The sequence below is a fragment of the Temnothorax nylanderi genome, unplaced genomic scaffold (genome assembly GCF_030848795.1).
Source record: "Temnothorax nylanderi isolate EJ_2023f unplaced genomic scaffold, tnyl_v1.0 TNYL_tig0006_pilon, whole genome shotgun sequence".
NCBI lineage: Eukaryota > Metazoa > Arthropoda > Insecta > Hymenoptera > Formicidae > Temnothorax > Temnothorax nylanderi.
This window is the reverse complement of record NW_027249068.1, coordinates 677710-698630: the sequence shown is the minus strand read 5'-3', so window position 1 is coordinate 698630 and position 20921 is coordinate 677710. Positions and strand designations below refer to the sequence as shown.

General features: G+C 37.5%; 4 protein-coding genes across 8 annotated transcripts; 3 read left to right on the top strand and 1 right to left on the bottom strand.

Annotated features, from left to right (window-relative positions):
- Positions 1-96: 96 nt before the first annotated feature.
- LOC139777517 (probable ATP-dependent RNA helicase DHX35) lies at positions 97-8280 on the top strand. Its single transcript, XM_071714998.1, has 12 exons — positions 97-275; positions 537-751; positions 5375-5554; positions 5770-5910; positions 5998-6160; positions 6247-6408; positions 6613-6759; positions 6847-6988; positions 7124-7410; positions 7487-7792; positions 7888-8041; positions 8118-8280. Exons 1-12 carry the CDS (start codon positions 248-250, stop codon positions 8242-8244), a joined length of 2052 nt encoding a protein of 683 aa, XP_071571099.1. The 5' UTR covers positions 97-247; the 3' UTR covers positions 8245-8280.
- LOC139777612 (ceramide phosphoethanolamine synthase-like) lies at positions 1906-5039 on the top strand. The gene has a single exon (XM_071715168.1). The coding sequence runs from the start codon at positions 2972-2974 to the stop codon at positions 4043-4045; it is 1074 nt and encodes a 357-aa protein (XP_071571269.1). The 5' UTR covers positions 1906-2971; the 3' UTR covers positions 4046-5039.
- A 437-nt stretch (positions 8281-8717) lies between the features above and the next one.
- On the top strand, positions 8718-10824 carry Ufm1 (Ubiquitin-fold modifier 1). Of its 2 annotated transcripts, XM_071715178.1 has the most exons (4): positions 8719-8870; positions 9022-9078; positions 10369-10499; positions 10583-10824. In XM_071715178.1, exons 1-4 carry the CDS (start codon positions 8866-8868, stop codon positions 10651-10653), a joined length of 264 nt encoding a protein of 87 aa, XP_071571279.1. In that variant the 5' UTR covers positions 8719-8865; the 3' UTR covers positions 10654-10824. The 2 variants fall into 2 exon arrangements, with proteins under 2 accessions (XP_071571276.1, XP_071571279.1); XM_071715175.1 differs by lacking the exons at positions 10369-10499; positions 10583-10824 and having other exon boundaries at positions 8718-8870; positions 9022-10190.
- A 142-nt stretch (positions 10825-10966) lies between these two features.
- On the bottom strand, positions 10967-20769 carry Pod1 (coronin pod1). 4 transcript variants are annotated; one of them, XM_071714804.1, is made up of 18 exons: positions 20612-20769; positions 19773-19987; positions 19538-19686; positions 19242-19428; positions 18870-19167; positions 18502-18757; positions 18261-18413; positions 16689-17090; positions 15823-16453; positions 15634-15747; positions 15371-15541; positions 14846-15284; positions 14614-14752; positions 14313-14519; positions 14099-14234; positions 13894-14030; positions 13408-13497; positions 10967-13158 (listed from the first exon to the last, which is right to left on the bottom strand). In XM_071714804.1, exons 2-18 carry the CDS (start codon positions 19930-19932, stop codon positions 13150-13152), a joined length of 3678 nt encoding a protein of 1225 aa, XP_071570905.1. In that variant the 5' UTR covers positions 19933-19987; positions 20612-20769; the 3' UTR covers positions 10967-13149. The 4 variants fall into 4 exon arrangements, with proteins under 4 accessions (XP_071570905.1, XP_071570914.1, XP_071570921.1 ...); XM_071714813.1 differs by lacking the exon at positions 20612-20769 and adding an exon at positions 20177-20543; XM_071714820.1 differs by lacking the exon at positions 13408-13497.
- Positions 20770-20921: the final 152 nt, after the last annotated feature.

Here is a 20921-nt window from a genome sequence, read left to right as displayed (position 1 = left end):
GGTAATTTGGACAGACGCACCGGACGCACGTGTAAATTGACGATGGCAAGAGCCCCATCTACCGTGCAACCGTGCAAGTGCTATAGAACTGTTGCTGTTGTTTGTATACATAAAGCTTCTGTCCTGCTGATATATGCAATTGCATTTATTTTTCCATTTTATTCATACAATTTATATTCTCCCATTTAAGTAATACGTGTAAATATAACTTCCTCTTGTGTCAAAGTTGTTTTAAACTCTTCCAAAGATGTTTCGGCCGCTTTTCTCCAAGCCGGGTAAGGTTATGTTTTTCAATCGTATATTTATTGCGATTTTTTAAATCACACAAGCTGCTTCAGCTTTTATACTGTGAATTATTGAGATACGTTAATGAATAACAACTATCTAATTGCCATTTCGGACGACAGGCAGTTTGCAATTCGAACTCGGTCCAACCTGTACGGTTTAATTTTTAAAAGATGCATGAAAGTCCCACTTTATTTGCAATTCAAAAGCTGTGAGATGTCAGTCACTAATCGAGTAACTTTATTAATTAGGAGATAGCATGTGGCAGGAGGATAAGCCAGATATTGATGCCCACTCGTCTACACAATTTGTTTACAATGCACATCATTCACTCGCGCTCGACATGCAGCGTCAACGACTGCCTATATTCAAAAACAAGGATCATATTATTTATTTGTTGGAGAAGTACCAGACTTTGGTTTTGGTGGGTGAAACAGGTTGTGGCAAAAGTACACAAGTTCCTCAGGTAAGATTTGAATGCATACCACATTGGTTAAAGATGATGGGGAGCCTATAGAGCACTTGTATTACATTTTCATTACATCCGCATAAATGTCTTAATTTCTATGACTATGGATATCAATGACTACGCTTACACAGCGGCTTATAATCTGGTTTAATAATTACTGTATACTATCCAATCCAAAATTTTTCTAGTTTTAATCATAATGATCATTTAAATAGGAGCTTCTTTTGATACTTAAACTACAATTTCTATTATATTACATATATATCAAAGGAAATTGATTTATCTCGTGATTTATATGTTTGGAGTATAAAATAGGCCTTTATTTAAATAATCATTATGATAAGAAAAAGAAAGGTTTTGGATCGGATAGTATACGGTAGTTATAAAATGAGATTATAATCCACTGTGTAACGTAGTCAATAATCGCCGGTGCCAATGTTTGGTAACAACATGAGTTAATGTAAGTTAGAAGGCTTAATATCTTGTCACAAGAGATAGCGGCAAGAGATAATAATTCCTTTATTTATATTATAAAATTATTTTTCAGTTATCTGTATTTCCAAGAAATGTACAAAAAGATACTGAGAAACTCTCCAGTTGCTCAATAGCATATCTCAAATACTGACACATCCTAGATACTCGACATTATAGTTATGTTCTGTATGCGTGCTAATTGCAATCAAATATAATGAGTATGCTAAAAATACTTAAGTCTAGACAGCACGTACTGTTGGAGATTATTTAACGACAGGACGATTTGCATCGAATACGTAATATGCAAGAATATGTAATATATTGAAGAGCGTACAACACCTACTGCATTGACTTTGAGCGCGGAAAAACCAGTTTTTATTCTCATGAATTATTCACGCGCCGCGTCGTGGAAATAAAAATTCTTATTTTCTTCTCGGGGCTTGCATTCAGTTTCTTAATATGGCAAACATTGATACTAGCATTTTCCATTACATATTCGACCTTCACATCTGCTGACTAACGAAATTCAACACCGCGCAGGCAGATATAAATAGAATTCTGCGCAGGAGAGTACGGTCTACTAGAATTTGACTATAAACGTGAGAAAGTTCCAACATTTGGCTGTAGGAAAATGCTCTTCAGGGAGTCGTAAGGAAGTAAGAAAGCGCGAGGAAAGACGCTTCTTCTCTCTCATTATTATCGTGTTTGTTTTATCGCCGGGCAATATATATGCCCGGCTTCCCTATGAGCATTACAGTCTAACACGATCCGTGTCAACGTCCGGAAGGCGCGCGAGCTCCATCGGACTGGAGATAATCGCGGATCAAGCTCCGATATTGACCTATATTATTCAACGGAGTGAAACCTGTGATCGGTGAAGGTAAAACGCGACGGGCCACCTGTCTCCGCCGTTAGTGTGACCCGCGACTTCGTCGATCGGCGTTCGCGCGGGGAAAGGAAGACCGGCGGGATACGTGTGCGTGTCCGGTCGTCTCGCTCCTATCGGAAATAGACCGAAAATAACATGGGGTCTTAATCTGATACAAGGAAGATAGGCGACGAGCCGATAATAGCCCAGTTTTGGCTTGAGGTGCAACGTATTACAAAATATTTCAGAATACGCGCGTCAACGACACGGTAGAGCGGAGTGGGATTTTTCTCTGTATCCCCCGCGGCAGAAGTGTGTGTATCCAGTTTTGACGACAAATCAACGACGTAATTTGTGTTACAAGGCGTTACCAGTTATTACAAAAGTGCGCGGTCGGTACGATGAAAAAGGCAGTTTTCCTAAAGCTACTCTAACGTTTTGTCGCGTGGAAAGTTAGTAGCGGTTGAAGAAAATCGAATCGCGTACTTGAACTTTGGAGAAGAGAAAGGATGAAAAGGGCCACACTGAAAAGAATGTCAATAGTCATCATCGAGGTCGATCAACGAGGTTGATCAACGAGGCGACGCGACATAAAAACATATGCCTTGACAAAGTTTTTGTGACACGTAAATATGTGACATACATTGAATTTATAGCACGCCGGTAACGCTTGACTAATACAAATAATAATCGACTCCCGCGACGGAGTGTGTGCGAGCCTTTTTTAATTAGATGAGAGATATTAGACAATAATAAGACATTGGTTAAACAAATAATTATAACAACTGACTTAGACAAATAAACAAAAGGACGGTATTACAAAGGGAAAAACTAAACGACGAAGAGTGAAACGATTAGACTTTGGATCTTGGAAGATGTACTCGTCGGCGTTCATCAGTAAGACATGTCTGGCATTTTTATTCCTGCTGTACTTCGTCGGAATGGATTTGCTACTCTATTTCCGAGTGCAGGACTACGATGTGCGTCCGTCCACGAACGACTCGCGAGCTTCGCCGTATCATTCGCCAATTTTGTGCGACCTGAATCCGATTTGCACGGTGACGGTGAAGGCCATGACGTTGGACCACCCTAATCACTACATCCTGAGTCCCCTGGCATCCCTGACGGATTATTTGCTGGGCATCAGTCGTACCTGGACGTGGCTGACGCCAAACGCCATCAGTTTTTCTCACGTAGTTGTGGCCGTGATCGGTGCCCGGTACGTCACACGGAGTTCCCTGTTTCACAGACGAGTGGGCGTCGCCTTGTTCCAAGTCAGAGCCTGGCTGGATAATCTGGACGGCCACGTGGCCAGGACGAGGCTCAACGTCAAGGGCGAGAGATCGGACGTTGGCTCTATCGGTTATCTCGTGGATGGCGTCTGCGACGGTCTCGGCTGCATCGCTCTCACGGTCGCGGTATTCATTTTCCTGAAGCGCAACTCTAATCACCGCGGTGGTTACGAGCGACTGCCCATTCGGACAATATCATCGTCGTCACCGTCACCCCACAGTACCGTTTCTTCTACCTCGTTCTGGAGATCGCCTCTGTACAACATTCTAATGGTGGGCCTCCACTTTTGCCTGACGAGCATCGCTTGGAACCGGTACATATCCGTGTACCAGGACCTCCTGGAGTCTGACGTCTCTTCGATGATCAGCCGAAAGGATCTCAACGATAGGCAGACCGTCGTCTTCAGAAGTTCCTCTTTCTGGACCGTCGCTCTCGCGTGGAAGATCTTCAACTTTCACGCGATGATGGACTATATGCTTTTGGCAATATTTTTGGATCGCATTTGGGAATACGTCAGATTCGCATGGTGGCAGCTACCTACAGTTTTGTTTCTGCTTATTCTTATCAGCGAGCTTCACTACACGTACACTTACGAGAAAATATTATCGGTGAACGAGAGCCTGCGGTACTCCTCGTACACGCTTACTTATCCATAACAGTCGGTTTCTTCTTAACGTTATATGTTTCCCATTAGCACATATTTTTACGTATATTATTGTGTAATAATGTATGCTCGGTAGAAGAACTTATTTTTTTTGACGATTTTAAATATATATTTTTTTAGATTTTTAGACGATGATTATTATATTAATGATCATATATTATTACATGAATTTTAATTGAAAATAAAAATTAAAATGTAATACAGTAAATTAGAAATTATTTTAAAATGTCATATCGCAAATTATCATTTTTTATTTGAATTGTTCGATATGTAATAATGGACGTAAAAAAGAGTAACGTATATCTCGTGTTATTGATGTTACATTATTAATAAAATACATGATAAAAATATGTATATATAGATATACATACAAAACATATACATAAAAGCATGATACAATACATGTTATAAAAATATATTTTATATATATGTATATATAAATATATATTTTATATTTATAATTAAGATAAATTTTTTATGTATATTTAAACTTGAACTTTTTTATATAAGTATATGTAATATATAAAAAATATTATATTATTACAAGTTGCTTGTATTCTTAAATCTTAAATAATATAGCTTTTAGATATATAATTTTGTCTTGACAAAATAGTATGAAAAATATTTTAAAAGTCGAAATCCGTAAAATAGTTATACGCGACGCGTTCCAATGATTTTTTTTTCCTTATCGCTGCGACACAAGACAACTTGCGTTATATCTACACGTCGAAGTGGGTCAGTTATTGACTGCAGTTAGACATTTTATCTAATCCAGTGCCAAGAATGTTACCTGACTGCAACACGAACATAACGAACATATTACAAAAACCTATTATGTTCACGTAAGATGAAAAACCGTAAGCCTCCTAATGCTTTAGATAACATGCGATCAATGCCAATAGTTGCGTTCATTAAACTTTATATCGCCGTAGCCTTGTATTATTTTTATAACGAAAATGTGTAATAAAATATTTTTATAAAAATGATTTATTTCTGAGATACTTATTCACCTGTATCGCTTCACTCGAAAAAAATAAATCCTACAGTGTAACAATATTTTTCAGAATTATACAAATGAATGTTTCCCGTACACGTTATCTAATAATAATAAATATTAATTTATTCACACACATGTTAATAGATAATATTAATTTATTAACAAATAAATATTCTTTTTGCGCATGATAATACGTACATGTATATTGTGGATACTTGTCACTGAACTGAATTTTTTATGTTGTAACATAGAGTTCAGAATAAAATTTAGTATGTCTTGAAGCGAATTAATATCGTATTATAAATCATATCTTTCACTTTTCAGTATCTTCTCGAAGCAGGATGGTGTGCGGATGGAAAAAAGATCGGTATCACGGAGCCTAGGAGAGTCGCCGCCACCTCGCTGGCGAATCGCGTGGCCGACGAACGCAATTGCATTCTAGGAACTACCGTGGGTTATTGTATACGCTTCGATGATTACACCGATGAAACGACTAAGATTAAGGTACGACACGACGTGAACGCAAGATAAATGTAATACAAACGCGTTTTACGAAATAATTCCAATTTAACGGCATCATTATATATTGCGCTTTTTTGTTATATCATGATAAATATTGGAAATATCAGCGTTTTTCTAATGTATTTTTTATAATAAAATATACTTATCTATATGTGCGTACTACTTCGTTACGAAGCTAATGTAAATTGCTTTTGCAGTATATGACAGAGGGTATTCTTCTACGGGAATTAATGAGCGATCCCTTATTAACAAGCTACTCGGTCATTATCCTGGACGAAGTGCACGAGAGAACGCTCTTGACTGATATCATAATGGGACTGCTGAAAAAAATAATCAGGGTAAATTCATTGATGTGTTTATCGGCAAACGTATAGCTTTCCTCGCGCGGCACACGATAAATTGACATTATCTGACGAATGTTGCAGAAACGGAAGAGTCTGAGAATTATCGTATCGTCGGCGACGGTTGACGCAGAGGAGCTGCGAGATTTCTTTAACGTAAATACGACGAAGGACTCGAGTAAAGATAGCGCCGTTATCATGAGCGTCGAGGGGCGATTGTATCCGGTGGATGTATTCTTTCTAAAAGGTATACGCCACATCCGTGCACAGAACCACATCCGTGACTGAAGTTATAACTTTTGACCGTTTAATTAAGGTTGTAACGCGTTGCAGAGCCGGTGGCGAATTATGTCAATGGCGTAGTAGACACCGTTCTAAAAATACATGAGACGGAAGAATCGGGTGATATCCTGGCGTTCCTCACAGGACTCGACGAAGTCGATCAAGCAGTCTCTCTCTTATCGGAACACGCGAAGCTTATAAAAGACGACAAACGTGAGTAAGACTTATTTTTTTCAATAATATGCATTTTAAATTAATTCTCTGTTGTTTCAATCGTTCCCATTGTTCATTATAAAGGCGATAAGGAATTTGAAAACTTAAAATTGATCCACATGATAATTGAGGAAGAAAACTTTAATACATTTAATATTTGGTGAAAAATTTAACACTTTATTAAGTTGAATAATTTATTTCCAGAGAAGCTGCTTCCATTGCCGATGTACGGATCGCTTCCGAACGCGGAGCAGCTTAAGGTGTTCTGGAGGGCTGCTAAAGACACTCGCAAAGTTATCGTAGCGACCAACATCGCGGAAACGTCTATTACTATTCCAAATATCGTTTACGGTATATTAGTCACGGTATATTAGTGCGCTTTTTATTCTTCTCAATTAACTCGACAACAATATATAACCGGTACCTTCTAATGTGCAGTAATCGATTGCGGTTTCGTCAAGATACCTTGGTTCGAAGCGGAAACGCAGACGAACAGCCTCGTTATCGTCCCCGTATCAAAAGCTTCCGCCAACCAACGAGCCGGCCGCGCAGGTCGCGTGCGTACCGGAAAAGCAATTAGGTAAACGAAGCAAGAGATTAATTATACGTTTCAATAATTTTAGAGATATAGGTAGCGATGTATTGTTTTCTATATTAATTCTGAATATAGAAATTATCGCGCGAACTGATAAAATATTTTGTAATCTTATAATAGACTGTACACAGAAGAGGCTTACGCTGAATTGTTCGAGGCTACCCCACCGGAAATGCAGCGGTCAGATTTGGCGCCGGCGATACTGCAACTGAAGGCCCTTGGCATCGATAATGTGTTGCGATTCAATTTTCCATCAGCGCCGCCCAGCAAGAATCTAGTCACGGGATTGGAATTACTTTATGCGTTAGGTGCGATCGACAGTAATGGAGATTTAACGACACCGTTGGGTTTAACGATGGCGGAGATGCCTTTGGAGCCGGTGCTGGCGAAATCCTTAATCGCATCTGGTAATGAGAACAGATAATGTTAATGATACAAAATCATAATTGTGGCAATAAATTCATAAGTTTTTTTTATCGATAGGTGAGATGGGATGTTCCGAGGAAATCACGACAATACTCGCCATGCTACAAGTTCAGAACGTTTTTGTGCAACCCGGTGGAGGGCAAGCGGCTTTAAAAGCGAGAATAGCACGTCGCAAATTCGAAGTGGAAGAGGGAGATCTTCTCACCTTGCTGAACGTCTACACAGCTTATGAACAGAATAAAACGCCCGCCTGGTGCCAGAAGCATTTCCTTAATCAGAAAGCTTTGCGGAGAGCTACGGAAATTCGCGTGCAAATGCATAAAATACTGAAGCGCTTAGACATTCCATTAGTATCCTGCAATGGTAAAAATCTGATCTAAAAATTTAATTAAAAATGCAATTATATCTTTGTCTTAAATTCTAGTTTTAAAAAAAATGGATTATTTTGGATCTTTCAGGGAGTGTTCAACAAATTCTCAAGTGTTTGGCCGCTGGTCTCTTTCCTAAAGCGGCATATCTGCATTACACAGGCATGTATAGAACGGTTCGAGGCAACAAGGATTTGTACATTCACCCAAATAGTTGTTTATATACTCTACAGCAGCCGCAATGGTATGGCAGAAATTCTATTAGATTATTCTACGACTTAGAAGTTTCATCTATTTCATTTGATATTACTTTATTTCAGGTTACTATTTTGCGAAATTTTGCAAACGAATAAAACTTACATGAAGGACCTGACTGTCATTCAGCCAGAAATGTTATTGGACGCGGCACCACATTTCTACGAGAGAACGTCTATTGAATCTGTTTAAAATATATAGTTTAAAAATAAAACTTATTCTATTTTCTACCTCGTTTATCATTATATATATTTTTACTTTATAAGCTTTTAAGTTTCAATTTTTCGATACATGCAGCGCGTGCATATTAAAAATTCTAAAATTTTTGTCGAAGTTTAAGAAATTGCATTCTCAAAAATCAACAGACTATCAGGAAAACAATCACGTAGAAAGTATGTATTACTAATCATGATCAAAATTCTAACAATTATAATTAAAAGTACAAGCTATAAAAATTTAAATTCTTAAAAACAGATAAGTAAAATGTCAAGAGAATATAACCACACATCTTTTATTTCCTATATACAAAAATATATATACAAAGAAATTGAACAAAAGTGTTTTATATTTTGAGATAATTATGTTATTAACTTGTCGGTAATGTTAAAATTATAGTACACGTACATTGATGTGTAGTTGTTGCCACCAGAGGCGTTGTATTTTTTCTCTTTACGTTAAATAGAGGTTAGGTCGCAAGTCTTGCTGGAGTCTGGTGGTCTGGACCTGGACATAACAGTCAAATTTGCCGCAATTTGGAACGACTGTTATCGTGTATCACATTTTATACAGTATTGAGTCCACGTGTAAGCGATTATGGCGTACGTATTTTTTACAAAAATTTGATAACATTACAGTAGACGTAAGATTGAGTACTTATACAACAAAAAATGTGGGTACGATAAAACCATATGTTTTGTCAGTTCGAGTACAATGTTCTACAATATTGATGCAAAATTTAATGTGTTACAGGACCAAAGTCACGTTCAAAATAACTCTCACGTCCGATCCTAATCTGCCATACAAAGTGTAAGTGGCTGCTTAAAATAAAAACGGTGTCTTAGTCGTAGAATAACAATGCAGGCCGCCAGCTCTGACATTTTTAAGACCATCGACGCGTTCCTCGCGCTGCTGCAGAGCCCAACTGTTAGCGAACAAATTACTGTAGAAAATGCGACGCAAGCTTTCAACTGTGCTCACTTCGTCGAGCTCACCGTTGCCAAGGTGCAGGCCGAGGACAAAAAGTTGCCTTTTGAGAACTGCTTACGTCAGAAGCTAGAGCGAAAGTTGTTTCCACAGAATCGGGACGTTACGTGCTCCGATCTGGAAAAAGCTTGCGACAAATTGTTAGAATGTTATTTGAAGGACAGTCTTATTTCCACAGAGATAGTAGACGAGTATCTAAAACTGTACACCCAACATCTTGGGCAGGACAGATTAAATGCTTTCCTGAACGAAACGATAGGCAGCTCCATGGCCACAAACATAGTTATAGAATGTTTAGGAGAGTTAGGAGTACCGTTGTCTTGTATGGAAGACGAGGCATTAATTATGACATGGCAAATGGCGATAGCTAATGGCGATGAGGATGAAGTAGCGGAATGCATAGATAAGATGTTCAATGACGGTCACGTTTCGAGATTGGTACACTTAACGGTTGAGTCGCACGATGACGCAATTAAGAAATTAGTTGTACAAGCTTTCACCACGAAACTAACTGACTACGATCCTGAGATATGCGTAGCTTTAGCAGATACTGAAAAGAAACCACTTTTGAGATTACTTCAGGACAGCACCCGGCTTTATGTAGATTTCCTTGACGCGATGTTCTACTTTGGCCGAAACATGTATCTTGTAGATGGGAAGTGGTGCTCAGATTTTAAATTCGAGTACAAACATCTCTGTCAGATAGTGAAAATTTTATTTAACGGTCCTCGCGTGATTCGCGAGCAAGTATACAATAGAATGTCCACTGTTAAAACTCAACCGGACAGTGAGATATGGAGTAACGTTGAAGCGGATATCTTGAATTGATTTTCCAGATTTGATATGTTCTATAATATAAATTATACTTTGTATCGTTCTGTAATGTGATTTTTGCAAACAAAGAAAAAGAATAAAAATTTTTTATCGTATGTAAATCTGTTTTGTTAACGAAATAATTACCAATCCTATATTAAAAAGATATTTAAAAGTCTAAAAAATCTAAAAACCATTATGAGAAATATGTATTCACTTTTATACGGCGATATTTCTCTTATACAATTTTGCCAGCTTCCTTTGAAATAAGAAACACATGTATTATTTTATTAATTGCAGACTTAGTGTACCGGAAAATACTCCATTTACTGCCGTGTTAAAATTTGCTGCTGAGGAATTTAGAGTGCCACCAGCTACGTCGGCGATAATTACAGACGATGGCATAGGAATTAATCCTCAACAAACTGCAGGTAAATCTTATAATTATATTGCATATATTGCAATATTTTTATTTTAAATATACGAGTATCGATCGTACAATCTATGCTTTCAGGAAATGTATTTCTTAAACACGGTGCGGAACTCAGATTGATCCCCAGAGATCGCGTTGGATGTACTAGATGATTTATTTAATACTATGTATTTATTTTTATTGTATCTTTGCATATTACGTAAAAAAATGACAAAAAAAATTATTGCTGGCGGAATATTATAAAAGTGCATATATACACATAGATCATTATATAAAGTTATTATAAAAAAGTTACTTATTCACAATAAAAACATTCCACATGCTTTCTGAACTAATTGAATCATAGTAATATAGTTATGGTAAGATTCTAATATATTAAAAAATCTTTCATTTTACATATATTTAAGAAACAATACTTATACGATTATCCTTATTAGATGGAGGATACTTAGGAATCAAACGTGATTAGAATTTTTGATAAAAAGGTTTTATAGCTGAAATACATGAACGTTATAAGATTGAGATATAAAGGTACATTACTATATGATAAAATTATTTAGACAGCAATGATTTACAGAGCACGAGATCTCGAGTGTCATGAAACGTTCAGTCTCGTATATATTTTTTTTTATTATGCATCTTCATCTCAAATCTCGTGCTGTAAAAGATCGCGCTTTATTATTCATGATCTGGTCGTAAACGGATAGAGCTTGCTTGAAAACTGCAAAACGGTTACAAATCTGGATTGTAATTGTGTGCAATATATAACATATACGAATAATCGAATAAAAAAAAAATTACATTAAGATATGCAACACTATCACACCTCCTTTCAATATAATGCAATATAAAGTCAGTAGTACGGACAAGACATAAATGGCAGCGACAAATCAAATTTCGTCTTATTCTTTACCTTTGACACGTATAGAAAATTTCTTAATACTTTCGAATGTTTCGGGACATCTTACAGGTCTAAAATGTGCAAGATACAAAAAATACTATTGATAATGGATTTTTGGCACTATGCTGATCAAATGCATTTGCGTGCCGAAATACAAAGAAAAAGTTATATATACATATAATATTCATAATTAAATTTTTCGCAAAGAAAAATTAGAGTTCTATCGTCAATTACAAAACTTGTTTTTGGAGGACATAGTACCATCATTTTTTTATAACGACTAGTTTGTAAAAACCATTATGAAAAGCGAGATAAAATATTCTGATCTGAATATTCGTATGAAAAGATTATCGCTTAATAAATCGGCATTACATTCAGTATTTTGATAAGAAAAGATCGTAAAAAAGATCAGTCATATTTTTTTTCGATTAATATTGTTTGAATCTTGCAGAGTGCTCAATGCTCATCGATCAAGACGTAAATTGAAGTATACTTCGCCATACAATTAAATTACTGGCTTACGATTACTTATTTACGCGTCGTATCTATCAGTTATTTTGTATAATGTCTTTTTGTATGTGCGTACAAGGATACCGTAAAAAACCTCTGCCCCACAATTCTGCGACGAGACTGTCATTTGCTCTATTATCACACATATACGATGATAGATTATATTTTGACATATACATTGAGACCATTATTGACACTTGGCATTGCCGAAACGAAGATAAGTCTGGCACTGGTGTGGCAGTTAAATAAGGAATGTCAACTTCACGAAATAAATTACTTTTAAAGACCTAATAATATTGGTCGTAATACTGTTTTTTCTTTTTCTTATGAACGACAGATTGGCTGTCGCTTCACAAATGGCACATACTTATTGCAAATTTTGTTTTTCTTGTTTACAACGGGAACTTAATCATTCTAATGCAGGATATTTAGAGCGAATAATTAAATACTCGTCAATAATTGTCTCTGACACAATTGATATCGTTCACACTCGGTACTGAAAAGCGTAATGAATATACTAGTATATTTGCTCTATGAAGAATTACTCATCCAATAAACTTCCAAACTGATATTCATTAAATAGATGGATGAAACTATTGTCAAATCGTATTATAAGTTTCTCAATTCTCTTGACAATAATTAAGCATATCCCTACTTCTAATATAATCTCTACAGTGATCATACTATAGAATACTATAGAATTATTTGTAGCTAGAAATATATACGTGAAACAAATCAGCGATTAAAGAAAAATGATCTGGGACTAGAGCTATAATCACGCATTTTGGTTTTATAAGAACAGTGTTATCATATCGACACTGCGCTATATCAAATATTGTATTGATTTACGCCAGATTAAAAATCTCTTGTGCCATTTACTTCGTTTATCTTTTCACTTTAAATTAATGTGGTTTAACAAGGCCTGAACTCTTATTTCTATGCATTGAAAAATGCGTTTACAAAATCTTAAGCTAGATTTATGAAAAAATGAGTATTAGTTGTTGTAAATTGATATAAAACACTGTACTTATCTCTCACTTCCTCCGCAAAAGAAAATCGTTGGAAGTATATCTCTCTCAGATACAACTGCCTCTCACTCTATACACAGTAACACTGCGATATTCTTGCCATTCGCGCGATATATAATTCTAACTTATAAATAATTTACGCGGCTCGAACAATATTACGTTTAGATTTTTACCTTACCGGTTTGCATCTATCCACAAGTCTTCAATTTTCACTCGTCCTAAAATAAAAAAGTTTTTATTTATCATCGTATTTCTTGTAAAAAACGTTTTATACAATGTTTTCGCGACTTCGAAACTTATTGCTTCTTACTGCCATTTTTATTAAAATGCAAAAAAAGATAATGCGGCACAAAAGATATTGTACACTCACATATAGTATAGCTACTGAATGCAAAATTATTAAGCTACTATGCGGTAAATAAATAACTGCTTAAAAACCCGAACTTAACACAACAAATGAAACCTACCCATTCGTGTTCCTCGACACCTTCCATGTGATCTTGTTCTAGTGAACACTGGATGACATCTCCCACAAAATGGCTCATAGTTTTCTGGATCTGATGCACACATACCACACAATATGCTCAAACATAATATGAAACATGATATCATGATATCCCATAGAGAAGCAAGAATACCCCGTAAATACAATATGAATTTTAATAGCATATAAGAAAATTGTTTTCTAGATAGTTTCAAGACATTTTTTCAAATAATGCTTTTTGTATTAAATTATATAAGTCAAGCTTGTCACACTTTACAATGTTGCAAGTCATTATAAAACTACATATCAAATTCGAAGCTTATACATGCAGCCGTCCAATCGTGATTTTATCCCTCAATGAAGTCTGATGTTACAGATATGTGATTATATCTTGTAAGAGAAATAATTTTTACACCAATATCAATTTATAAGGTACATGCAAAATGCGTAAATTTAATTGCCATCTCACCTCTTCTTGTTTTGCCTTAATGTCCGGATTCCATCCTAATCTACTGAAGGGTTGTGTAGTGATACCAAAAGGAGTCGGTGATGGTTTGGTTGGAATTTGGGGAAGTGTAACTGCACTTTGGGATTGATTCTCAGTTACTGTGAATAAAAACTCGCATGTAACGGATATTTCCTTCCATTTTAAGAATATAGCATCTTTTACTTACAATTATCCATACCAGGCGGTTTAAGACTCATTCTAGACGGCTGTTTATTGCCACCGTTAAACCACTCTGACGCGGATAAAGTCGGTTTCCAGATAACTTTGGTTGGGGGAAAGAGATCGTCTTGGAATAATTCGCTCTAATTGAAACGAATGAACACATCAGCGCTTTCACGTCAGTGATTTCATACTATATATATTGTGCGAATAGTATGTACCTTTATACGGGGCACGGTAAAGCTTAAAGGCTCTATTGTGTTATTTGTTAGTCTCAAGGCAGAGGCAAACTCCACGCTGGCCACGTCACATTTATTTTTCGGAAGGAACGACAAGCCCTGGTGCAAGCTGCTGCATCTATGGTGACTCAATGGACAGCAATATGGGGCTTCCTCGGTTACTTCAAATGCATATATTGTAGAATCACCCTAAAAATAATGTTCCAAAAAGAAGAGTAAGATTATGGTAAACTTCTCGTGTAATTAAGCTTGAGAATAAAAAAGTATAAAAAAAGAATCTTACGCGTCCAGTCAGGAAAAGCGTGGAGCTATCTTCGTCATAATATGGCATTAGTATGGCAGGCGAGACGTCCAATCCAACAGTGTTCAAAGGAGTATTCAAATTGTCCGCTTTAAATACGTAAATCTGTCTTTCAGAAACTCTGGAAGATATAAATATCGATCATTACTTTCTCCACATATACGTTTCTTTTTATTATATGTCAACAAAACATGTGGCTCTTCGTTGTGCTTACTTGTCAAAGCCCATTACAACGAGATATCTGCCTTCGAGCGCCCATACGACTCTCGCCCCTCTCGTTCCGACGGGACCCTTTCCCTCTTTCACGGGAACGTCGCTCGATCGAGGTTTATAGATACGTAGTTTACCGTCTTTGCATGCGCTGGCAAGGTACTGACCGCACGGTGACCATGCCAAACTGAATATCTGATCAGTATGACCGGTCAACGTGATTTTCGCAATTGCCGTATCGGTAGATGACAAGAGCGATAAATCCCAGATTTTGACGGTCATATCGTACGAAGCGGATGCAAGAACATTTGACGCCAGTGGATGAAATTTGATCAGATAAATCTTGTCGGTATGGGCTTCTATGATGTGTTTCGGTTCGTTTGTCGGTTCCGCCAGACCAGACTCAGGTATTTCCCACAAGCGAATTATTCCATCGTCACAAGCTAGGACAAATAAATTATATTATTCTCAAATCTGGGTGGAATAGCGTATTTCTTTTTTGTTGTAATTTTCAACTTCTATACTTTACCAACTGCTAGTCGTTGATTATCGAACGGATCCCACTGAAAGTCCATTACAGCCGCGCCGTGAACTAATGCTGGCATAACTCCATCAGGTAGTCTTCCAGTTTTCTTCAATTCCAATACTGCTATCTTTCCACCTGGGCCACTCAAAGGTACAGCCACTCGATCGGGATTAGCTACAAATTTATGAAATAAAGCAGCCATGTTTATAAATCTCCTCATCATTTAAAAATCTCCTTCAAATCTAGTCTTATTGGGATGAACATACCATGAAAGCCATCGCACTCGCCGGATATTTGGCGACTGATATTGCGTATATTCTCAATGTGTGTAGATTTGTGTCCCGGAGTACCCTTCAAGTGGCGAAACTTGGACACTCTTCCTGTATAACAATCAAGGAATTTGCGTTGAACATCGCATCAAGAAAACAACTTTCAAAATTGTGCGCAACCCTTACCGAAAACTGTCGACGTCCTTTTTGAAGCTGGCGTCACAACGGGCTCCACCTTTTCCAATTTAGGATCCATGCTCTGCTGTCGCAACATGGGAATGCTCTTCTTCGTTTCGTCTTCTTTAATCACCTCGCTCTTTGCCTTGAAGGAATCTCTTCGTCTCAGCATGGTCGGCGAGCCCATTGCCTTTTCCGCCAAATTCCCATCGGTGACAGACACGGATCGACTCTCGTAAAGGCGCCGCCTTTCGGCGATTGAATTTCTATTCGTGCCGCGTTCGAAATTCCCAACATCCTCGTTCTCGGGCGATTCGTCCTTTACTTTCGTCTCGAACACTTTGCGTCTTTCCGCAGTGCTCGGTGTCTTCGGCTTGTAACCGGAGTCACTGGAATTAGCGTCTTCCTCGATAGAACTCGAGTCGCTCTTGCCATTTTCCGTATCTTTTGTGCGCTCATTAGGTGTTAAGGTCGGCGACTTATCCGCCTCTGTATTATGCTCTACAGTGTTATTAATTTCATTCTGATAACCATTGGTATTGCTGTCATTATTCGGTGCAAGTGGTACAGAGAAGACCTTGTCAAATGAAAACTCCTGGCTGCTGGACTTTGCTTGGAATGGTTTAGGACCAAGTCGGGGCTAAAATTAAAAAAACAAATGAGAAAATTTTTATTTGCCTCTAGCTATCTTTTGAAAATTGTTATCAACCGTTAGTAATGGTATGACAATGATGATATGAATGTGATATAGGAATGTGATATGAATGTTATATAGGAAGAAACTGGGTCGCATGCAAAAGTGTCACGCGTTGTCACAGAAATCAAATACCCGGCCTCTATGTATACATTAATTTCTTTTTTAAGTTGATTATAACCTTATATCCGCCGATTGCATTAGGATTCACTGATGTGACTACTGATCCGGGATTTGGCGATGTACGAGGACGCGCCACTGGTTTTGGTTCCTCCTCGGAGATACTGTTGGTTCTTGATGCTCTCGGCAAAGGTTTCGGTGGAACGGTTTGTCCTCCATTCTGTATCTTGATCTTTTCTTCTTCTGCCTCGGATGGCTTTTTCGAATCTTCAATCTTCTCGTTATCGTTCTCCATATTGTTGTCATTTTCGTTTACGTTCACGTTCACGTTCACGTTTACGCTCTGCGGTTTTGAGAATCCTTTCGGCCCAGTAATGACCAAGGGTTTCGGTGGCCGGTTCGTTTGTTCTACTTTAATTTCGCGCTGATTGTCTTTGAGCGCCGCTAAGTTCCCTTTGTGTACCTGGAGGTACGGTAAATTCCTTAATGACCGCAAACCGCATGCAAAACCAATCTACACTGCCCGATACTTTGCACTTTTGATATACATTTCTGCACAATCGATGCGATAATTTAATAATAGTCAACAATTTAGCTACATTCACATTATTTTTACACATATATGTACACACGTGACTTGCATTTTTGTACAGAATAGACAGCAATATACAAAGAAAGATACGAATAAGCTCCAATTAAAGCTTATCTTGTGATTAAATTTGTTGAAAGCGAATTTGTAGAAAGAAATTAATCTCATGGCCATATAGACAATACAAATGTTTTTTACATTTCGTACTATTACTTACACTGTAGAATAAGCTACAACATCAATTGCCACTTATATTACACGTGCCAGGAATAATAGTTTGAATGGTGCTAATGTATAAATTATAAAACATATATTGGATATCTGAAACGTGAAAAAAAATATACACAGAATATAGAGAAAGAAACTAAATAGCGCAAAATAAATGTATACATAATTAGTAGTAATCAAATAATTTAATAAATATGAATTCCTGTAAACAGTTATACCTATATAGAGATATAAAATATTATATAATAAAATTATTTCTTAAATTATATTTATCCCTTACATTTATAATACATAATATTGTACCAGAAATCACTGAAAAATTTAGCACTTATATTGCATAAAAAGTACATTGTAAACATTTATTATATAAAACTAGTTCGTATATATTCAGCAAGCAATTTTTAAATAAAGTTACAGTGTAATACTTCTACAAACAAAATAACTGTTTTGTATAAAATAAGTGACATCATCAAATTGATTACTTTTTTAAATTTTAGAATACATGTATAACATAATTTACTTAAAAATATATATTAAAATAAATATTGTAGTAAATACATGAATAAATTGATATTATAAAACTATATTTATTCTCAAAATCCAATTATTTTAGAGAGTAAATGAGATGATAATGCGAGAAAACATTATGATGATGAAAAGCATGCAGTGATTGATGATTTGAATTTAAAGCAATCATATATAACTGATATTTACAAATAAGCAAACAAATTTCTTTTAACGATCAAAGCTACTTCAAATGTGTGCCACGTTAAGAGAGATGTTGGAACTTTCACATTTATTAAAATGTTTACTCACAGTAATCGGATCTTCGCCTTTGTTTCTTTTAGCAGGATCTAACGATATCTTTGGCACAGGTGCATTATGACCCTTAACCCACGATGTTGCATTATTTTGAGCAACGGGACCAGCTGTGTCCGGATAAATGTCTGCATGAAAGTCTCTGTATGTCTGAAATTTAATGTTTATTAAAAAGTTTAGATATATGTATGTTGTATGTGGCAATTCACATATACAGACAGTATTTAATATAACTTACTTTTCGTGGGACCTGATACATGATAGGAATCACCATATTGGAGGTGAGTTGTAACAGCCTGTTAACTTCAGCCTGCATTACATTTAATGCTCGTTTAGGAACCAGGCACACTCCTTTAGTTTGCTCACCGCTGTGACGGATTCCTTCTACGAGATAAGGATCTCTGTCTGTGACTTCCATGTACATAATAGTGGTGTCTCCTTTGCCAGCGAGGAAGAGCATATTTGTGTCGGAATCGAAAAGCGGCATCAAAATACTATAAAATATAAATACAAATAATTATCTTGGTAATTATACTTGGCGTTACTAATTAAATAAATCTCGAGTTTTTCCAGGTGGGTTGAAAATCGAATTCAACTCATATTTACCCAGTACTACAATCTAATTCCAATGTTTTCACTGGCTCATTTAAATGCCTCAAGTCCCTAATGTAAACTTGACGCAGTCTTGCTGCATCAAATCCTGTGGTGAGTATTCGGTCGCTGTTTAGCCAGACTATTCTGGAATCTTTAATACTTTGATGGCTCGAGCATGAATTGACGATACACGGCGATGCGCGCGGATCTATAATCCTCAGTTGTTTGTCCTTGCAGCATGTCGCTAAAACAGTACCGTCCTCCTTCCAACTTACAGACTGAATTACTTCGGTGTGGTCGCTATTGTTAGCTGCAACAACGTGAATTTCATAAATGAGAGAGTAAAACAGTGAGCGTTAGTAGATAAAGTTGCAAAATATTTACAAAATAATTCCTGTTGCGAGAGAACATCCCAGAGCGAGAGATTGGTGAATGATGCAGTGGTCAGAAGATGTTCGGCAGAAGGATGCCAGCATACTGCTTCCACTCTTCGTTGACGGTGCGAAAACGTGCATTCTGGATTGCACAAGGATTCTTCCAAGCCACTTTCTGGGATATGCCATAACTTTACCTAATTTTATACAAACAGAATTAATTTAATATCTAGAAAAATGTTTGAAAATAGTACTTTACATTTATTCATCTTATGCTCGCCGAAAATAAAGCACGAAGATGCTTACGAGACAATCCTGAGACCCAGTTGCGAGCAAGCCGTCATGAAATGGAGAAAAATCCATATCCGTCACGGTATCTGCGTGTGCATGAAGCAATGGCATAGTCTTGCTCTTTCTGCCACAGTCCTCCAGCGGTAATACTGCCAGACTGGATCCTTTGGAAGATAAGAAGTTTTTTTTTAGAATAATTTATGAATAAAAATTAAAGTTCAGGAGATAAGATTGCAGATAAAGAGTGTACCGTTATGATCAACATTGAATGCCATGAATGCTGCGGATGCTGTTATATTATTCCCATAAGTTTGATAGGATCCCACGGAGATATCCCGAATACAAGCCTCCGGCTTGGGAACGATCGGCGCTGCATTTTTGTATTTGGACGCTTTGAAACGCCAAGCCATTTTGACACTGCTGACTCAGTTTAAATGTCCAGGCAATCCCCTTAAATCATGTAATCTGGAGGAAATAAAAGCACCGGGTTACATCATATTGGAATTTCATTAACAATAAATTTCGAAAGATTGGATGTAATCATATATTATGTTTGCTCTATCTTAGCACTCTTAAAAATGTGCAATTATTGAAAAGTGTGAGATATTTGCCGAGCATATGTGGGAAGTATTACAATTTTTTTACGAGACCTACAGGCACAATTTGGGCGCAGGACAAAGGCGAGCGTCCGCGGAAACCTTTTACGGGGACAATTCTCGCGAGAAAACTCAATCGGGATTTCGCGCAGGGGCACTCGAACACATGCGAACAATTCGCTGGGCGTTGCTCTCGCGGCGCGGATAATGGTAGGGAGAAATCGACGCCGGAGTCTCTTTCTCTCCCGAGGCTGGGCATCAACCGCGTCGGTGACAACAAGCGAACGACGCCGACGCGATTCACTCGGAGCCGCCTGAGCAAAGCTGTGCGTGACTAATAATTTGGGGGTGGAGAACCACCCTCTACCCTTCGTGCGACGTGTGGGGGCCGTGGAGTAGATTCGCCGCTTGGCGTTGCCGCAATGACGCTGTCAGCGGCGACGCGTAAATCGGCAGACGAGAGACACCAGACACGACGGAGGGATATACTCACGAATTTCGCAAATCGAAGCGCGTGTCGAAACACGCCTCTCGTTTTCTCCGACTCGCGCTTTCGCGGCGAGTATCCGGGAATGCAGCCGGCAATGAACACGAGAGGACGACGAGAGCCAGGCGTCACCGCTCTACGTTACTCTACACCGAGCTCTGACCAAGCTCTCTTGACAGCCGGAAGCAGGAAAATCCCCCTCCACCCTCCTTCGGAGCGCCGCACTTTATCCCTTCTCCACGATACATTGTTTGAAGTCTCTTATAGATATATCGGCGATTTTACTTTGCTCACATTGCTGTTACTCAATATACAT